Source organism: Geospiza fortis, unplaced genomic scaffold, assembly GCF_000277835.1.
Source record: "Geospiza fortis unplaced genomic scaffold, GeoFor_1.0 scaffold1047, whole genome shotgun sequence".
In the NCBI taxonomy this organism is placed as follows: domain Eukaryota; kingdom Metazoa; phylum Chordata; class Aves; order Passeriformes; family Thraupidae; genus Geospiza; species Geospiza fortis.
In genome coordinates this window covers 381616-399918 of record NW_005054589.1, presented here as the reverse complement: position 1 = coordinate 399918, position 18303 = coordinate 381616, and the positions used below count along the sequence as shown (strand labels likewise).

The following is an 18303-nucleotide window of genomic DNA, read 5'->3' as shown; positions in this document are numbered from 1 at the left end:
GGACACCTAGGAAGCAGAAAAGACTACTAAATTAAGGAAACTATTCCCTAATAATTTTGGTCATTCAAGGTAGACAAACATCACATCAGAAGATGTAGGAATCCATTGCAGCTGTAGTGCTTCATTCAATACCCAGCAGCTCCTCATTGGCGCTTCACAAACTGCTTTACAAAAGGGAAGGACATTCAGTCTGAGTGGAGAAGGGTTATGGTGAGCTGGGCTTCCTACCTTCACAAGGAAGAAGAGCAGGATGGTGACAAAGACGCTGACTTTAGGATGGATCCAGGCAGCAGATTTCCCTAGGATATGGGTGTCCCCAGAGTGTTTGATCCAGGTATAGTTATCAAAGAGAGTGCTGATGGCTTCCCGTGGCATCAACTAAACAGCAAAAAAATCCAGGTATGAGTCATGACATTAGATGAAGTAAATATTCTATCTCTATTACAAGGAAGTGGAGGAGATTTTTACAGTGGGAATTCATGACTATGAGACTTAATTCACATTTCTAATCTTCAGGAAGAGAGACAGAACTTTACTCAAACAGGTGAAGAGGTAATTACTTTTACACAGGGGGTAACATCTTCCTTGTTATTTGCTTAGAAGAGTGAATAACTACTTTTACACATGGGACAACATCTTCCTTATTAGTTGCTTAGAGGAGTGCACCTTTTCAAGTTTTCTATGAAGGAGGTAGCAGAGATCATATAATGCCTCCTCAGTCCAAACTCCTCCCATATCGCTCTTCCCTTTTCCCTGACACAAGGTTATTGGGGCAGAGGATAAGGAGATAACGTTCCAAAGAACTGCACAGAATTGATAATACAGTTTCCAGTCTCACCTCTCCTGCCATGAACTGCCCAAACCCGTGAGGAAACGTCACAGACGCTATACAGAAGGTTATAACTGCAGGGTATATCAGTCGGCTGTAAAGGAAGAAAGTTATTACAACGTGGCCTCACATTCTGTTCTTGCAGCACCATCACTTCAGGACTAGGAATGCTATTTCTGTGAAGCTCTTGTTTTTGTATCCATTGTTCTGGAGTGCTGTTACTGGCAGTTTAATGCCCTGCTCCACTTTGGCACTTCACAAGCACTGAGACAACATGAGCCTAAACTGCTTCCCCGTGCTGGACTAATCCTGTCACGTGTCCCTTGGCAAGTTACTGTTTCCTACAGGAAGCGTTGGCTGAGATTTAGGAAGACAAAATATAACCTTTCATTTGATTCAGTCTAAGGACATAAAAAATTCTGAGAAATCAGTGAAAAGGAGATTCCTATTTTTCAGGCGTGGCTCTACTTCTCTATTAACTTGATTTGACAGCCCTGCTGCTGTTTGTGGGTAAGGCTACATGATGAGGAAAGACAATTTTGCTTCCACATAAGAAAGTAAGCTAATTTGAACTTCTGTTTATTTAGTGGTTTTCTTCTTGTCAGGCCTGCAACTTGATAAGAAATTAAGTCCTTCATGCCTCTCAACTTCAAAAATTCTAATAGTATCAGATCTTTTTCTGTAAAGAGACGGAAGACATCTATAGCTAGCCACCATTTCATGTTCAATTTATGAACTTTGAAGGTTAGGACTTTAATACAGAGGGGAAAAACATATCTTCAAGTGTCCTGTAAAAACTTTATTGTCAAGACTTTTATTTTATTTTGCATTTCTCTTCCAAGTTGCATTTCACACCATCTGGTTACTATCAGTTTCTGCTTTTGGTTCATAAGAATGGAGAACATTCCTTACATTTTTGCCAACACTTGGATTAAAAACCAAATTACATATTTTAAAACATAGTTAGATTTCAGTTGTATTTAATTTTCCTGAAATATAAATAATGTTGAATTTTTCACAGATCCTAAAAATCCCAAACAAACCAGAAACAGCATGATTTTAAAAAGCATGATCATTGACTTTCTAATTAAAAATATTTTCTGTCCAATGAATAGTTTGCCTTATCCTCTTAACAAATATTGCAGAGTCTCCCTTCCAAATCAAGACGCTATTTGAAACTATGGAGGCTGATCAAAAGGAAAATCCAGTGCACGAAAAATTCTCTTGATGTTTGCAGAGATCTTTCTCTCATACCGGAGTAGCTTCTCATATATTTACTATCTTACACATGAAATAGGTCTGCTGTCTTCCAGAAAGCATTTGCTACTACCCAGTACCAGTAGGTTGTAAGAATCTGGTCCCTAAAGAGAATATCGTCACAAGCACTCACTATTTGGTGAGAAACTGGCTCAGGGCTTTATGACGTCGGATGCCCAGGACCACTTGGCGATTGAGATAAACAAAAAAGGCTCCAAGGAATCCCGAACATATGCTAAAATGGAGAAAAAGAAAAAAAATCATGCCAAACAACAGATAATACACAAACCATCAACCAAGAAAATGAGTTTAAGTGGTTTAATCTTCAGCTGCTCGTGAAGTCTTTTGAATGTCAGCAGGAGGGTTACTCCTGCAGCAGCTCATTTGAAGATATTGACTCCCTGATGAAAAAGGAGAAATTATCTTGGACCTCTGTCATGCACACTACCATTTTACCAATTTTCTCTTGCTGACAGGGGAAAATCTATAAAATACTTTATAAAAAGAGACTGACAGTTCTCAGTGGGGGCTCGTGAAGAGCAACGGGGCAAAGAGCAGTATTGTCAGAATTAAACATCAGGTTGGAATAGAAAATAGTAAAAATGAGGGGAGTTTTAAGTCTGATTCAGTAAAATTATACGCCTACAACAATTACTAATAGTGATAGGAACTCTTGTGCCTAAAGCAAAGTATATCATCTTTATGATCTTAATAACTTAGGCTTATGCTCTTGATTTTAATAAAGTAAGAAAAAAAGTGTAGCTGTCTAAGAATTGGTGTGATCCTTAGGCTCTGTAGCTTAATGAGACTTGGATAAATAGGGCCTAATACTTGAACATGAAAAGAAAAGGAAGAATGAAAAAATACTGCATTTGAAATTAGTAAGGGGAAGCTTTTAGGTGGCAAGCAATAACCCACATAATATTGAGGATAAACACTTAATATTTTCATTCTATTAATTTCTAAAATTAATGGACTTCTGCTTTGTTATATGTTATGCATGCTTTTGCCCAATCTCATTCAACAAATTATTTAGTATATTTAAAACATTGTACATTGAAAATAATCCTGCTTTATCATTTAAAAATTGCAGAGAAACACATTTAAACTAAATATAAAGCTTTTCACAGACAAACATGTTCAATGAATTACTCTTCAATATTTTAAGCCAGCACTGATTAGAACAGTGTTTAAAATAGACCAGTCCCTTAGGCAATATAAGCCTAAAGACTGCATAGTCAACTGAATTGCTCTATAATATTTCATATTAAAATATAGGTCTCTCCATATCTATCATTTTACCAATAAAAAAAAGTGCTCCTTCTGTACAGTTTATGCAAATTAACATTTGGTGTCACAGAAAAACAAGATATACCCATTGATAGTGCTTGTCTCACCTGAAGGTGAAGAAATATGTTGGGTAGAAAGAAAGTTCAACTTTGAGACTTAAGAGAATTTGGAGCATTCCAAGTTGGCATCAGGACTTTATCCAAGACTATCCAAGCCTTTGGGGTTGTTTTTTATTTTAGAGACCACACTGGACACCCAGGCATTTGAAAGCATTTCGCACTTGTCATATATTTCTTTCCCAGCCTATGTGCAATGCTGAAAAAAGCCAGCTCTGTCAACTCTGTCCAAAACACAGTGACAAGAAGTTTTGCATTCTAACAACCAGCTGTAAAATCACAAGGATTATGTTTTTCCTTGCCAATCTAAACCAGTAGATTCCTCCAAGTTCATTAGGCAAGTCTGTTTAAGGGGAAGAACAAAGTGAATACATGTTGCTAGCAAAGGCTCCTGTGTATTCACAGATTTTTCAATATAGCTGATGTCTTTAAAAAACCCACTTGATTTCATATTCAAGTAAATTAGTAGGAGAGCAGCCTACTAAAATAGGCTGGAAAACCTCAAATATATTTCTGGTCTTGGATGGAGGTCTTGCAAGAGAATATGTTCACAGCACCAGAACAGGCGTTTGTTCCTACAGTGTATTCCTTTCATTACTGCTCTCAGGTGATTTCCCCGGAGCCTCCCTCAAGCTCTAACCACAGATTTTTCCCCACAGTAATTCCAAATTCATCTTTTCTCTAGTATTTCCCAATTTTTATTTTTCTTAAGTTTATTCTTTCATTTCCTCCAAATTAACCAAATTATTCTCACTGAATCCAATTACTGTTAATTACCCTTGTCACCATGTCGGGTATACCAAACTCTCTCAAAAAGGATAATCAGTCTGAGCTTGTGAAAAGGAAACTTCAGGTTAAACCTTTTGTTCCATCTTTGTCATGTGAAATGGCCATACTTGTTGGATCAGTTCACTTGGGGATAATGTGAAAACAATTAAAGGGCCATTCAGTAAATTTATTCCAAGAATTTTGACCAAGCTAGACTTTTTTTTTTTTTTTTTACCTCCAAGCTTTATTTCTGAAAAAGATACATGGAAAGGAAATAACAAACACCTTAATAATACCCATATTTCTTTTCTTAGCCATTGTGATACATGGGCACAATTTCTGAAGGAAGAATTCCAACAAATAGAAGCCTAATTTGCCACAACCAAAGTGACTAAAAGTGATGTTTGTAACTTTTTGGCAGAAGAATTCCTAAGAGTTATCAAATTCTAACTTTGTAGAGCAAGGTGTCAGTTTCCTGGGAACTTACCCTATTATAGCAAATGCTGGCAGCTCTTGCAGATCAAAGGGGAAATCCATGCGGAAGTTTGTTCTGAACAGGGCTGTGATAGTGACTGTGAGACAAAAGGTAGAGGAGGAAAGAAAATAATGAGGTGAGAAGTTAAATGCAATAAAAGCTAGGGTGGGGACAAGGAAACTTGTTTATACATGCTCCTGTGTGGTTTTCCTGTGTGGTTATATACATTATTACAGATTGGCAGACTGCTCTGATCTAGTAGGTTCTATTTCTGAGCACTTGCAACCCTAGCACTCTAGATGGTCTAGGTTTGCTTTCAGAGAATATATGCATTATTTTTAGCAACAATCCCTGATTTTTACAGGGTTTTCTTTCTTGTCTTCTACCATCCATTCACTATAAAAAAAAAGCTCTTCCTGGTATCCTTACTGACCAAGAGGTCTCTTTGCTGAGGTAGGCAGTGCCTGCATAGCTGAGGAAGCTCTATTACTTCTTACAGCTGTGATTGCCTTCCACAAACAAAACTCAGATCTTCACTGAAGTTACAGATTCAAAATTTTTGACTGGTACCAAAACTTGAAAATGAAAAGCTTAGAAATCAGAGATGTAAAAGATTAGCCAAGCCCCATCTTCTCCAGCTCACCCCTCCCACTAGTGCTGCTCTGCTACAATGAAATGTTCAAACCTGAGCTGCTTTTGTCTGGTGGTGTGTTATTATGGGGAAACAATAAACATCTGTGTGCCAACAGGTGAAGGATAAATCAGCAATTTAATACAGAGTGAAAGTGCAGCCAAATGAGTATGGCTATAAATCCCAACTTGCCCTGGATGAAGAAGTTATTTGCTCAATGAGGAAATAAAGGAAGCAGTGAAAATCTAGCATATGACAATAACAGGAAGCATTAAGTACTTGTTACTTGGTCAGACAGAACTAGGTTCAGAGTAATAATTTAATGAGGTCTCAGTGGGTTATGTTACCTAAGATAGCTAAGCCTAGAACTGCATTCTACTATCCAAATTGGGAAGATCTTGCTCCCTGTCTCTTCCCCCTCCTCCTTCCCTCCTGGCTGTACTATTGTTCTCCTCTCCCATCGGGCCCACTCTGACACTCTGAGCCTTCTCTGAGCTCCTTTGCCTCATCAAAACCTGCCAGAAAACCTATCTGCACTTTACCTGGATTACTCCTTTGCCAGGGAAGTGAGTTGAATTGAGGGGAACAACAGACCCAGGTGGCACCAGCAAGGGTTAGAACACTCAGGGATGGAAGATGGTGAAAAGCAGGGTGCCCTCTTTTTTGTTAGATCAGCCCAAGAAAGGGATCATCTCAATTCGGTTTTAGGAAATAGATAGTCCAAGCCATTAAATGGCAGAGCATTAAAAAGTACAGTGAACTCATTTTCAAAGAGTTTTGCTACAGGGTGGCAAAGATGAGCAGAGGAAAGGAAAACAGGCACAGCATTTAGTCTGGGTCTTTCTTAGTCTGGGCATTTCTCTACTCCCACAGAAGAGAAAGAGATTTGCACAGAGAGATTCATCCCACCTGTCTACATCCTCTTTCCTGAGTGACTAAGCCATCCTGAAACTAAATGTCTTAGCCCTTTTTTCTCCATTGGCTACCAAATGTACTACTTTAGAGCATCTGTCCAATTCTTACAAGGCTAGAAGTAAAAAGGAATGGGAGACTCGTTAATGTGAACATTTATTTAAAAATAGATTTGAATTTTAAGATAACACTGAGCCATGTGTAGAAGGAACCAGAAGGAGCAGGAGGAAGGCAAGGCATGAAGCCCTATGGCAAGTAAGATGAAAGCTGGGAACATGGTAAAACAGAAATCCTGCAAATTGCAGAACTCCAGCCTTCCATGACTGACAAAGAGGAACTCAATCTGCAGTAGCCAACCAGAGTGGTTGACAAATAACCAGATGCTATTTGGAAAGTACAGATAATGGTGTAAGCCAACAAAGCCATGAGTATCAAGAATCCAGCAAAGATTCTGTGGGTCCAAGAAATGAAAGAATTTTGGTGAGATGCTGCACAACTTACTTGCATCTGTCATTCTGATGTGATCACTTCCCTACCTCCTTCCTCCTGGCAGCAAGCATAATAGAACATGAACAGAGACTGAAAAGGCTGGGTGTGTAACTTTTGAAGGGAAACAAATGAGCAAGAAAAGACATGAAATGCAAGTTAGAGCAGAAATTATAAAAGATCATAAAATAATGAATGACTTAGCTAGATAGAAGTTCCTAGTTCCTTAATACAAGGACAAGCAGACTGACAACACAAAGAAAATACAGAACTGTGAAAAGGAATGATTTGTCATAGCCAGTTGAATCATGGAACGTTTAAACCTAGACAGTCAATGAAGAAGAACTTAAGGAGCCATTAATATGGGTATTAAAGCTGTCTGGATGATTTTGAAGAAGGGGCAGGAGTCAAGATATTTCAGGATTAAGCTAATTTCTAGTGATTTGAAATTAAACTAATTTCTAGTGATTTCTAGTGGTTTAAGAGACCAACAAGGGAGTCAGAACAGACAAAGTGAAGGACAGGACATTATCTCCTGTTATCTGTCTTTGAGTTTCTTATATTTTTCTCTGGAAAGAACAGAAAGATAGGGGTTCTGGTTTTTTTGTGACAGACCCAATTGTTAAATACAGCTGACTTTTAGGCAGTGCTTATACAAAGAACAATGTAGTCACTTTCTACATTCAGGTAGTCACTTTCTACATTCAGGTATATTTCAGAGAATATTCAAACTCAAAAAAAATCCAGCCCTCTGAAGTCAAGAGAGACATATTGTAGCAGTTATAAATAAATAAACTGCCCACATGGAGCTCAATAAAATAGATGTAATTGTAAGAATAAAAGATAAAGGCATTATAAGGAAGAAGTTTACATAGAAATGGCAGCCTTCTGCAGCAAAACTCTATTCCCACAGTGGCTGAGATGCTCTCCTGAACAAGCCTGACTTGTGCAATTTCTGTCTGCAAAAATGTCACTCTCATGCTTTTCACTTACTTGAAACACTTTATTTTTTCAGGACGTTCAGTCAGATCCTACCAATCCTGTACTCTCTTAATCATTCAATCATCTCAACTTTCTCGACTATCTGTTTTTAGTCAACAAATGACCAAAGCAGGCCGTGAGTTTTCCAGCAAGGATTACATCCTGTGTGACAGGATATCTCTATGTTGCAGCCTGGATGCTGTTCTTAGTAGAGGCAAAAAATCCCATCTCAGGGGGTCTTTTGCTTGCTGAGGACTGATATTCTGTCATTTATCAGTTAGATACACCCCAGCTCTCCTAGGAATAGGTTGGGCTAGACAGCTGACAAGATGGCAAGACACTTCCCTTTCTCCTTCCTTCTGTGCCACTGGAAGTCATATGCTGTGGCAGAAGCTTCAAACATCATAAAAACATTGTGGTTTTGAGAAAGATGGAAAATAATGCATGAACAGAGCAACCTCTCTGCAAAGACCAGGGATGGCTCTTAGCTTACCTGCATCCTTGTTCCAGACAGCCAGGACTCTGAACACGAAGGCACTAAAGGTGGCCGCAAAGAAGCCTCTCCAATAATTGCGCACAGCAAAGTAAGTGGAGGTGACCTCGATGCTGAAAAGAACCCCTAGAAAGGGTTGGAAAGAGAGCAAAGTTAAAATAACAAGTGTCATGCTAGAAGCATGAGAGAGGGTTCTAAATAGCTCTCTAGAGCAGTGGTCTCCACACTTCTTTGACCATGCACCCCTATCAATAAAAGGTTTTTGAGCATGTACTCTCCCCCCATATATGTATTTATTTATTTAAAAATAATGTGCGTGTACTAATGTACTAAAATATTGTGTACAATATCAAACATGTACAAAAATAGAAAATAAACAAGGATGAGATAAAGATGAAATTAACATAATTTTTAAAATAATTTGTTTTATTTATTAATGGAACAAAAAATTGTTCTCACTAAAATAGTAATATTCTTTAGTTTTGAAAATCTGGGTTTAATGCTCTGTGACAAAGGGATTCAAAGGTCTGGTTCCTTGTTCAATTATTTTGATACTTGGTCTAAAAAGAATATCTCACAAAGACACATAGATCCAAATGCAAGAAATGTATCATTTGCTGTGCTGGCTAAATCATGATACTATTTTTTCAATCCCACCCACCACATATGCAAAGATTTTTATTAAAATTTGGGTAGTAAATTTTCATCCTCCCTGATGTCAATCATTTGTTGTTGCAAAATAATCAGATGATGTTGAGTTTTTATTTTTTTAACAAGTGGGTTCAAAACCCACTGAAAACCATAATCTTGAAGATTTTTAAAAAGGTAGAAATCTCTGTTTTCAAGTTTTTTGAGTATTTATAAAGTGACAGTTTTTGTAGCTAAGACATTTACATTGTATTTGGCAACAGATTCACAAAACCTCCACAAATTTCTTTTGAAAAGCAGTTTCTCACCCACTGTTAGAACATCACGTTCACCTTGAAGTACATTAAGTATGTTTACTTTTTCAAAAATAACTGCTAGGTAGCAATCTACTGACAGACACTTGTCATCACAGAAAAGATCAGCAAATTCAGAACACCTGTCTTTTTGTAAAAGAAAAAGTGCAACTGGACTTTAAATTCTATTCTTCTCTGAAGTTGCTATCAGATAACCAGTAAATGCCTGTAGGATTTTCATGGTCATTTCCCATCTTGTTATGAAGTATTGTAAAGATTCTACTCTTTCAGGGTCTTGTTTTTATTAAATGTACCACATCAATAATATCCTGCAGCACTTTGTGCATGTCTGGCTCCCATTTCTTTGCTGCAATAGCTCATCTGTGAACACTGCAGTGCATGAATTCCAGGTGTAGTGGTGCCTAGGTAACCTTACCCCCCCAATTCTTCTCTTATTCTGCTCCACCAGTTGTTACATGTGCAGAGCTCTTCCATGAAACAGTTTTTATTAAAGAAGTAATTTACTGTCGGGAATACAATTTCTGTGGTCGATATTCCTTTCAGTGTCTCACAGAAAGAAGTTCTGCATTTCACCACTGAAACAGAATCTGGAAAATACCATCATCTGAGGCACTTTAGAAACATCTGTACTCTGATCCAGCTGCACAGGAAATCTTGCCTACTGTGTAATTTGTACAGACTCTTGTTTCTTCAAACCTTAAGCAACGTCTGCTGTGCATCTTCCAGCAGTGTTTACTGATGAAGGAACACATTTTAGCTTGCTGCCCTATTGCTTTCTGTGTACTATCACAGCCATTTTTACATTTTATGGCAGGAAGAACAGGTGTTCCCCTGTGCTATGTGGCATTTTCTCTTTTGCTGTGAAGCAAGAGACCTTAAAGGAGGCTTCTCTACACATTTGTCATTAGGTTCAGTGGAATTTTGTGAAGTATTGGATTGAATGTCACACGGCTTGAAACACCACTGAAAAAATTGTAGAGGTTTGTCTTCATGCTCTGGATGCCTAGATTTGAAATGTCTTGCTAATTCTGATGGCTTCATACCCTCATTAGTTAACTTCTCAAAGCACAATGCACACACAGGGTAAAGTTCATCATTAACGATAGCAGATGTAAATTAATATTTAAAATAACTTTTGATAATTTTAATCTTTTTTTATCCAACTTCCTCTCAGATCTGATTAGCTGGCCATTGTTTGTACCTCATAATGGAACTGAATAAGGGCTTGTCCTAGAAGTGTCAGCTCTGCCATTTCTTGTCATTTCTCTGTGCTCTCATTATTAGTATTATCTTCAATCCATAGGCTCTTTGCAGGAACCTTTAAAAGCCATTTTTCCAATTTGTGAGGATTAGTTTCGTTAACACTAGATAATGTAATCCATAAATCCACTTAATCCAGTGTGGGCACACATCAATTGCAATTCACTGCAATATGCTTAAAGAGAATAAATGATTGAAGGTACCATGGTCAACCCCCCACATTGGGAGCAACTCTACACCTCATGCAGTGCATGTGACAAGTGGCCATGTGACATATTAGGGCACCACTGCCAATACAAATACTTAATATTAGTAAAGTTTAATCTATTCACTTTTTTATATTAAAAAAATAGAAATGCTGGTATTTCCTTCCCACACCCAGCAGATCACCTTGTGCATCCCCTGGGGTATCCACACCAATTTGGAGACCACTGCTCTAGAGAGCCTTCTCCTCTTGCCTCCAGAAAGTGGACAACATGTGGAAAAGAGACTATCAGAGATGCTGGGGAGGTTGAAAACACTAAAGGTAAGTGTCTCTGCCCAAAGTAAAGGTCACATCAAAAATGTGGTGCAGGAGAGGGGCAGAGGAGAAGAGGACTAGGTGGGAGAGGATTTTGGTACCTGAGGAAAAGCAAACAGAACAGCCACTTGCCTCCAAGTGGTGTCCCAAAGCAGCAGCCAACACCCACAGCACAGCCCACAGTCAGGACATCCGTGTAATAATAGGGCTGCTACTGGTGAAAGAGACAAAGAGAGACAGACAAACAGAAGAAAGAAGGAAAGAAAACAGAGAGTGAGTAACAAAATTGGCAGGTATGACTGCATGATGTCACCCAGCTCTGTCTCCAGTCTCAGAGTTATAGCAATGTTTGTCTTACTTCTCTCTTCTGGATGGCTTCAAAATATTGAAAAGGCAAGACCTGGCACAGGACAGGCATATACCTGGAATCACACATTCAAGAAACATGAAGAAGGCAGCACCTCACTTTCCTTTGAAACATACACATTTCTGCCACTGTGGAAGAAATATCTCCTGGAAAATCCTCGAGAGGGTTGAAGGAGCATAAGTAGGTTTTACTCCATCTCTTTTACTTTGGCAGGGAATCTCAGGATGCACACGTGCCACAGAATGCCTCAAAAAACCTACCCAGTGATTCAGTGTGCACAAGGCACATGCATGTCCAGAGCAGAGTGTGGACTGCTGCTGAAGGTTCTTCCATGCTGGGTAGGTGAGTGGGTGACAGATCACCCAGTAAAGCATTGTGCTGACCTGGCAAAAATGGTCATAATAATAAAAAAAGTACTGGAAGGTATAAAGGGGGAGTCTTTCTAAGAGACTGAGTACCATTTGCTTGTCAAGGGCTAAACTGGCTTCTCAAATCCATCCTCCTTAATACACAGGGTGGTATTTACCTGCAACACCAAGAAGTTACACACCAGGGCAATATGAAGTGAAACTGCAAGCTATATCCTGGACCAAGCTGAAGATTACATGACTCCCAGGTAATAGAAATCACGTTTGGCAATTTGGTGTAAATCCAAAAGAGGAACTAGGCCTACAGAAACTATGATAACTTTCTGTTTGTTCCCATAATACAATGTTATCACAGATTCACAGCAAGTTTTAATCCTGTGTTTCTGAATGTGTCTCAATGTCTCTGTTCAGAACTGGGCTAACTGCAAGGTTAGCTCTAGGGTAATGGGATCAGGGTGCTCAGGATCAGGCTGCTAGGGCAGCCCTGAACACCTTCAAGGGCAGCAATTCCTCAGCATCTCTTGACCCCTGTGCCACCCTGAACCACCTTTGGGACAAGGGGAGAAATTATTTTCATGTGTAGATGGAATTTCCCTTGTTGCACGTTGTGCCTGCTGTCTCTTTGTTCTTTCGCTGTCCTCTGAGAAGACTTTGGCTATTTTGTCTGACATCTCCTTTATCTAGCAAATGCAGCAGTTAGATCAGTCCCTGCTTAGCCTTCTGTGTTCTCCTCTAGCACCTCCCAGTCACCTAGGTATGATGCATCCTGGAGTCTCTGAGATTATGTTAATTCCAGATCCAAAGAAAGAAACAAGAATTATAAACTTCTATGGAGATTTTTTTAGGTTTGGGGTTTTTTTTGTTTTATTTTTTTACCATTAAGACAGATACCATTCTCCTGTATACTTCCAATGGTTCCACCTGACTGAGGTCTGATCCTTGGTTCTGAAACTGCTTTCTCTCAAGACTTTTGGCAGACTGACAAATTTTGCCTTGAAGCCTCAGGCTTCAGCTCAGGCTGTCTACATCTTGCTGGACTGCCCACATATGCACAGTTCTCAGCCTCTCTCTTGCTTAGCCTGATTTTCTTTCTGGCATCTTTTTTCAAGTTATCAACTGAAGAACTTCTGATCTGTAACTGACAAACTATATTCCTTCCTTGATTTTTTTTTAATAGCCAACCAGAGTAAAGATCAGTATTACTGCTGATGCAAGACCATGTTGCATTTGTCAGCTAACTCATCCATTTGAAGACTAACAGGAAAGTAGTGCATGGAAGAACTAAAGCCATCTTAGAAAAAATCATAGGATTTAAAAACTCCTTACACTTCTGGGCACAATAACCATGCAAAGAGGTTCAGGGCAGCACATGGGAAGAGGGGAAAGTGAAATGAAAGGCAAATTATTTATTGATATGTTTCCACTGCTTTAGAAAGAGGCCTCTGTACTTGTGCCTCTGTTTAAAGAAATTCAGTGAATTAGAAGAGTAGTACAAATGCATGGGGGAGACATAAATTTCCAAATTTCTCCTCCAAGTGGGATCATGGAAAATTGTGAAGGGACCACTGGAGCTGTCTCCCTGCTCAGAGAGCTGTTAGTTCTGTTAACTTCAAGGCTAGGTCAGGTTCTTGTCCAGGTGGTGAGTCTTGCACATTTCCAAGGGTGGAATTTTCATGGACACTCTGAACACCTATGCCAGTGCTGGACCACCTTTGGGAGAAAAGAACATAATTTCCTTTAACTGAGTCAAAATTTCCCTTGTTGCAAGTTGTGCCTGCTGCCTCTTGCAAGGTTGGCTTTTTTTTTTTTTACTTCTGTTCTCTACTTGATCCTTATTGACTTTCTAGATTGCCCTTGGTACTCTTCAGGTGGAGCAGTGTTAATGGCTGGCAGGGACTGAACAAGCTGCATCATTAGAAATCAGCACTGAAATATGTGCCCCTTTTCCTGTAACCTTCCCTTCCTTTCACTGCCACCGGTTACACGTGAAAAGAAAGAACTCGTGTTGCTGCAGTGGAGAGGTATCTGTGGAGAACCTTTCATGAGAGCAGGAAGTCTCACAGCAAGAGGTCAAAGGAACTGTACATGAAATGTCACATATAGGAAGACACTTGCCTCCAAGAGGAGCCTTGAAGCAACATCCGACTCCAACTGCGCAAGCCGGCACCAGGAGGTCGAGCTGCCTATGCGCATTCTGGAACAGGGAGTGCAGCCAGAGACGGGCATGCTGGGGTTAGAGGGAGCAAAGCCACGGGGTTAGGACCCAGAACAATGAAAAGAAGCAACAGCCAGCAGCACAGGCAGCCATTGCTATTACAAATAGCAGGCTCTACACACTTTAGTGCGGTCTTTAGTACTGTCAGCTGGTCTCCAGCAGTGACATCTGCTCCTTGTGCACAGACAGGACGTACCCAAGGAGAACAGCACCTCCAGCTATATTACACAGTCACTTTCTGCTAAGAGCCTCCACATAAAGAAGTTCCTACATTTATCTATATGTGCAGTTAATAGATTTTTTTATACAACCAGTCAATATGGTGATCAGCCTGCAGAGGCTGTTTGGTGATAGCAAAAGCACAGAGACGGTGTCAGTGTCTATAATTAGCAATGCTGTATAAATTTGGCTTAAAGACAAATTGGTCTTTGTCTGCAGCTACTTTTTTATACAGTCAATGATCACAGTGCAAAGGCATCAATCATGAGATTGAAAACTTGTCAAACACATACTCCTAACCAGTCTCTGGGTAATTTCTGGGTAACATTGGTGGTCCTGCACAGTTATTTGGCCTGTATGTCTGGCCTCGCACTACTTTTGTTCAGCCTGTATTTTACTGCTCTAAGCAGTACAGAAAACATCAATCCTTGTGTTTCCTCTGTGTTCCATGGCCTACCCATACTATCCTGGGTGTCTCAGGAGCTCAGCCTGAGGAAGAACTGTGTGCAGAGATATGTGCCTTACCTCATACACCCCACAGAAGATCGACATGAACTTGCTGAGTACCACAGCACAGATACTGGCAATATGCACAAAAGGACCCTGCAAGAGAAGAGGAGGAGAAAATCAGAGAGGGTTGCCCTCTGGTTACTGACAACCATTTAGCTACTGCAGGCTTCATAACTTCTCTGCCATCTCAGCCAGTAATAGAACCATTAAGGTTGGAAATGACCTCTGAGATCATTGAATCAAACCTTTAATGCAGCATCACTGTGTTCACCACTAAACCATGTCCCCAGCTGCCACAGCCAGTTGAACTCCTTTTGAACTCTTCATGGGATATTTATTCACCACTTGCCTTTTCAATGCCTGTCCACCATCTCATTGAAGAATTTTTTCCTAATATCCAATCTAAACCTTGCCTGATGCAACTTGAAGCCATTTCCTCGTGTCTTGTCACTGGTTACCTGGGAGAATTGACTGTTTTCCCACCTGGCTACAACCTCCTGTCAGGGAGTTATAGAGAGTGAGGAGGTCTCCCCTGAGGCTCCTTTCCTCCAGATTAAACAACCCCATTTCCCTCAGCCACTCCTCATAAGATTTGTGCTTTAGACCCTCCAATTTTCCTCAGTTCTCCTACCTCCATTTGATAATTTTCCCTCTCAAAGACTACCTGACTTGGGTTCTTTGATGTTTCCTGTATCATGTCTTTGAAAGTGGAAGGAAAATGGCCAGTGAAAGATAGGTCTGGCTGGAAAGAGCAGAGCTTTGAGAAGAGGAATGGTGGTGAAAGTAAGAAAACATTTCTAGATTCTTCTTTCACAGACAACTCCCACCTACCGGACCCTGGTCACTGCTGCACAAAGAATGAGCAATATTTACCTCTTTCCCCACAGGCATGCCACTTCCAAGCCCAGCTGTGAGGGCCACAACTTTGGCCACAAAAGCTTTGAGAGTGAGATACTCCTTGAGGACCACTCCCCTCATAATGGTCTTGAGCTCTGGGATCCCAGACCCTGAAATCAACAGCAGAGCCAGGGATGAACAAAATCCACGGACAAACAGAACAAGAAAAACAAGACAGACAGAAACAGATCTTGCCCTGCCTTCTGCCCTCACCAACAGCCTGTGGAGACACGAAGTGGCAGAAGCTGGCTGCAAACAGGATCAGGCCGAGTGGGACGGCCACCCACACGGCGTACTGCAGGGGGACATTGGGGTGCAGCGCTCCATAAATCCACTTGTAGGCTGCAACACACAAACAGAGAGCCCATCAGTGCCCACAGCTGCTCCAAACAGGCTGGTAGGCATCAGAGAATCACATACTTGCTAAATGTGCCCATGCTAAAGCTCCATCAGAAATGGTGCCCTCATGCTCCTTTTCTAATACGAGCCCTGTTTTGAGTACGAGTTCCCCAATAAAGCAGGCATTCTTCAGGGATGGATAGAAGACACTATTAATACCTGTGCACAAGTGTGGCATAAAAAGAGGCGTGTTACATGCAGCTGTGAGGACCAATCACTGTGCAGTGTCTTCATTTGGGAGTCTGAGGGTCTTGTGTGGGTTCTGAAGGACAATAAAGTGGTCCACCAACCATTCCTTCATAAAAAACTAGTTTAAAAGCTCTGATTGTGATTTCCCTTCTAGAGCAGCAGAATGGAAGCTGTGCCAGCAGCTATTAGAACAGCAGTGGTACCATTGCTCAGCCAGGTACAACAACTTGAGCTGCTGAGAATCCAAATTGAACTGCAGCTCCTCTGCAACTGCATCTTCTCTGCCTGAGCTGGCTCCCCACACAGGCTCAGTAGGGGCTGAGACTTGGCAGGGGAAAAGGAAAAAGAACCCCAAAGGACTCAGCTGCAGGGAGTATAAAGGACAGGAGCCGTCAGAGTAGATTATACCAGTCACCTGGTAGATGAGGAAGCTCTGGAGGGAGGAACACTGGGCTGAGGGAATGTTGGGAGCTTTGAGGAATTGCAGCAGCCAAGAGGAAAAGGTTGGTGTATGTGTGGGCCAGTCAGGACTGGGACATGAGAGTAAGGACGAAGGAACAGTGCAGTTAAAAGGATGTGGCAGTGGGTGGGGTGTGTGTATGTGCACACTGAGATGAGGGCTGAAAGATCTTGCAATTTTTGCAGCTGGCATAGGGAGACAGACCACAGGAAAAATGCAGGGAAGGGGTATAAGACAGGGAATAGGAGATCTTTGTGAAAAGGGCAAAAGGAGAGGGCTCTATACGCCCAGATGGCAAAAAACCAATCAGGGCACTGTATAAGTAAAAACTGGAAAGAACAAAATCGAGCCAAAAAGCACAAACAGTGCCAGGAGGGCATCTAAGAGCCCCTTCCCCCCATCACCCACATTCTTAACATTCCTGGGGAGAAAGGGAAGCAGTAGAACAGGAAAGGCTACAGTAACACTTCCCTGTGCTCCTGCATGTTCAAGAGAGCAGAAAGAAAAGCGACTCAAAATAATTGTTTGTCTTTGACTCATCATACACATATCCCTTGTTTCTTCCCACTTCCAAAATTTTCCCTGCCATCCCTTTAAAGAACCTCTCCCTAGCCAACTTTTGCTATGTTGCCAGAACTTCAAACTTCCCAAGCAGCGAGGGTTGAGGATGGGACAATGATGCTAAAGGAGGAGCAACACTGGTCACTGGGCTTTGTAACACATTCCTATCATTTACTGGCTGCTTTTGCAACACCTGAATGGGACCCACCCTGTACGGTCTTTGCACTGGCATAATCCACTCCCCAGCTCACCAACGCCATGACCAGACCCAACAGAACCAAGAAAATCCAGTCCTCTCCAAGCTTCTTGGTGACATATTTCTGGATGCGTTTAGCACAGTCTGTGGAGGGAAGAGTGAACCAGAAAAACGGAGTGAACACAGATGAAGCTGTGTCTGTCTCTCCTGTGCTGAGACCTGACTAAAACAAGGATTTATTTGGAGGCATCGTGGGCTTCATATTGAAGGACTGATACCCATCCCTCTCTCACACAGTTCTGTAACATGTAATGTAGTTTAAAAAACATTAAAAAAGGGGGGGGGGGGTATGTACAGGACACACAGGGTGGAATTTAACATCTTGTACACTAGCAGCCAAAGTCTAATACAAGAAGGTCCTTTTCCTCCTATTACAGAGCTCTGCTATGGAAAAAATTATTTACTTGGGATTGCTTTTTTATATTCCAAGCATCTTTTCTAGGATGAAAGCTCATGTAGAAAAGGTTTTTCAACCCAGTGAGATTCAATTCCTTTTCCTTGCCTCTCTGCTTCTCCCCAGTCACAATTGCTTAAATCCCATCTCTCTTGCTGGTCTACCCAATATCTGGTAATAGGTAATGAAACATGAATTGTCCCTACCTTGACATTTGGAATAGTGCTCTTCTTTGATCTGTACTTGACTGTCACGTTTCAGGGGTCTTCCATTGTTCCTTTGGGCCTGTTTATTCAGCAGCTTCGCTGCTTCCTTGTCTGAAATGTTATCTGTTATCCGGTCTGTGTATCGGCCATACAGCTAGAGCAGCAGAAAACAAGAGGGATCACAAGGAAAAGGCAAGGCAAATGCTCCTTCACAAATAGCATTAAGGATGACAAGGCAGATCTACCTGAGGTACAGACCCACATGTACCAAGCAGGGAGACT

The 18303-nt window shown here is 41.0% G+C and overlaps 1 protein-coding gene across 1 annotated transcript in view; it reads right to left on the bottom strand.

Annotated features, from left to right (window-relative positions):
• Positions 1–18303, bottom strand: part of CLCN1 (chloride voltage-gated channel 1) — a 35498-nt gene that overhangs the window by 10828 nt on the left and 6367 nt on the right. The window contains exons 2-12 of the mRNA XM_031064426.1: positions 18022–18175; positions 17374–17505; positions 15770–15898; positions 15533–15666; positions 14675–14752; positions 11113–11191; positions 8239–8364; positions 4748–4832; positions 2220–2321; positions 839–923; positions 229–378 (exon numbers count right to left, since the gene is read on the bottom strand). Of these exons, the coding sequence (XP_030920286.1) occupies positions 229–378; positions 839–923; positions 2220–2321; positions 4748–4832; positions 8239–8364; positions 11113–11191; positions 14675–14752; positions 15533–15666; positions 15770–15898; positions 17374–17505; positions 18022–18175 (1254 nt within the window). The remainder of the gene's footprint in view (positions 1–228; positions 379–838; positions 924–2219; positions 2322–4747; positions 4833–8238; positions 8365–11112; positions 11192–14674; positions 14753–15532; positions 15667–15769; positions 15899–17373; positions 17506–18021; positions 18176–18303) is intronic.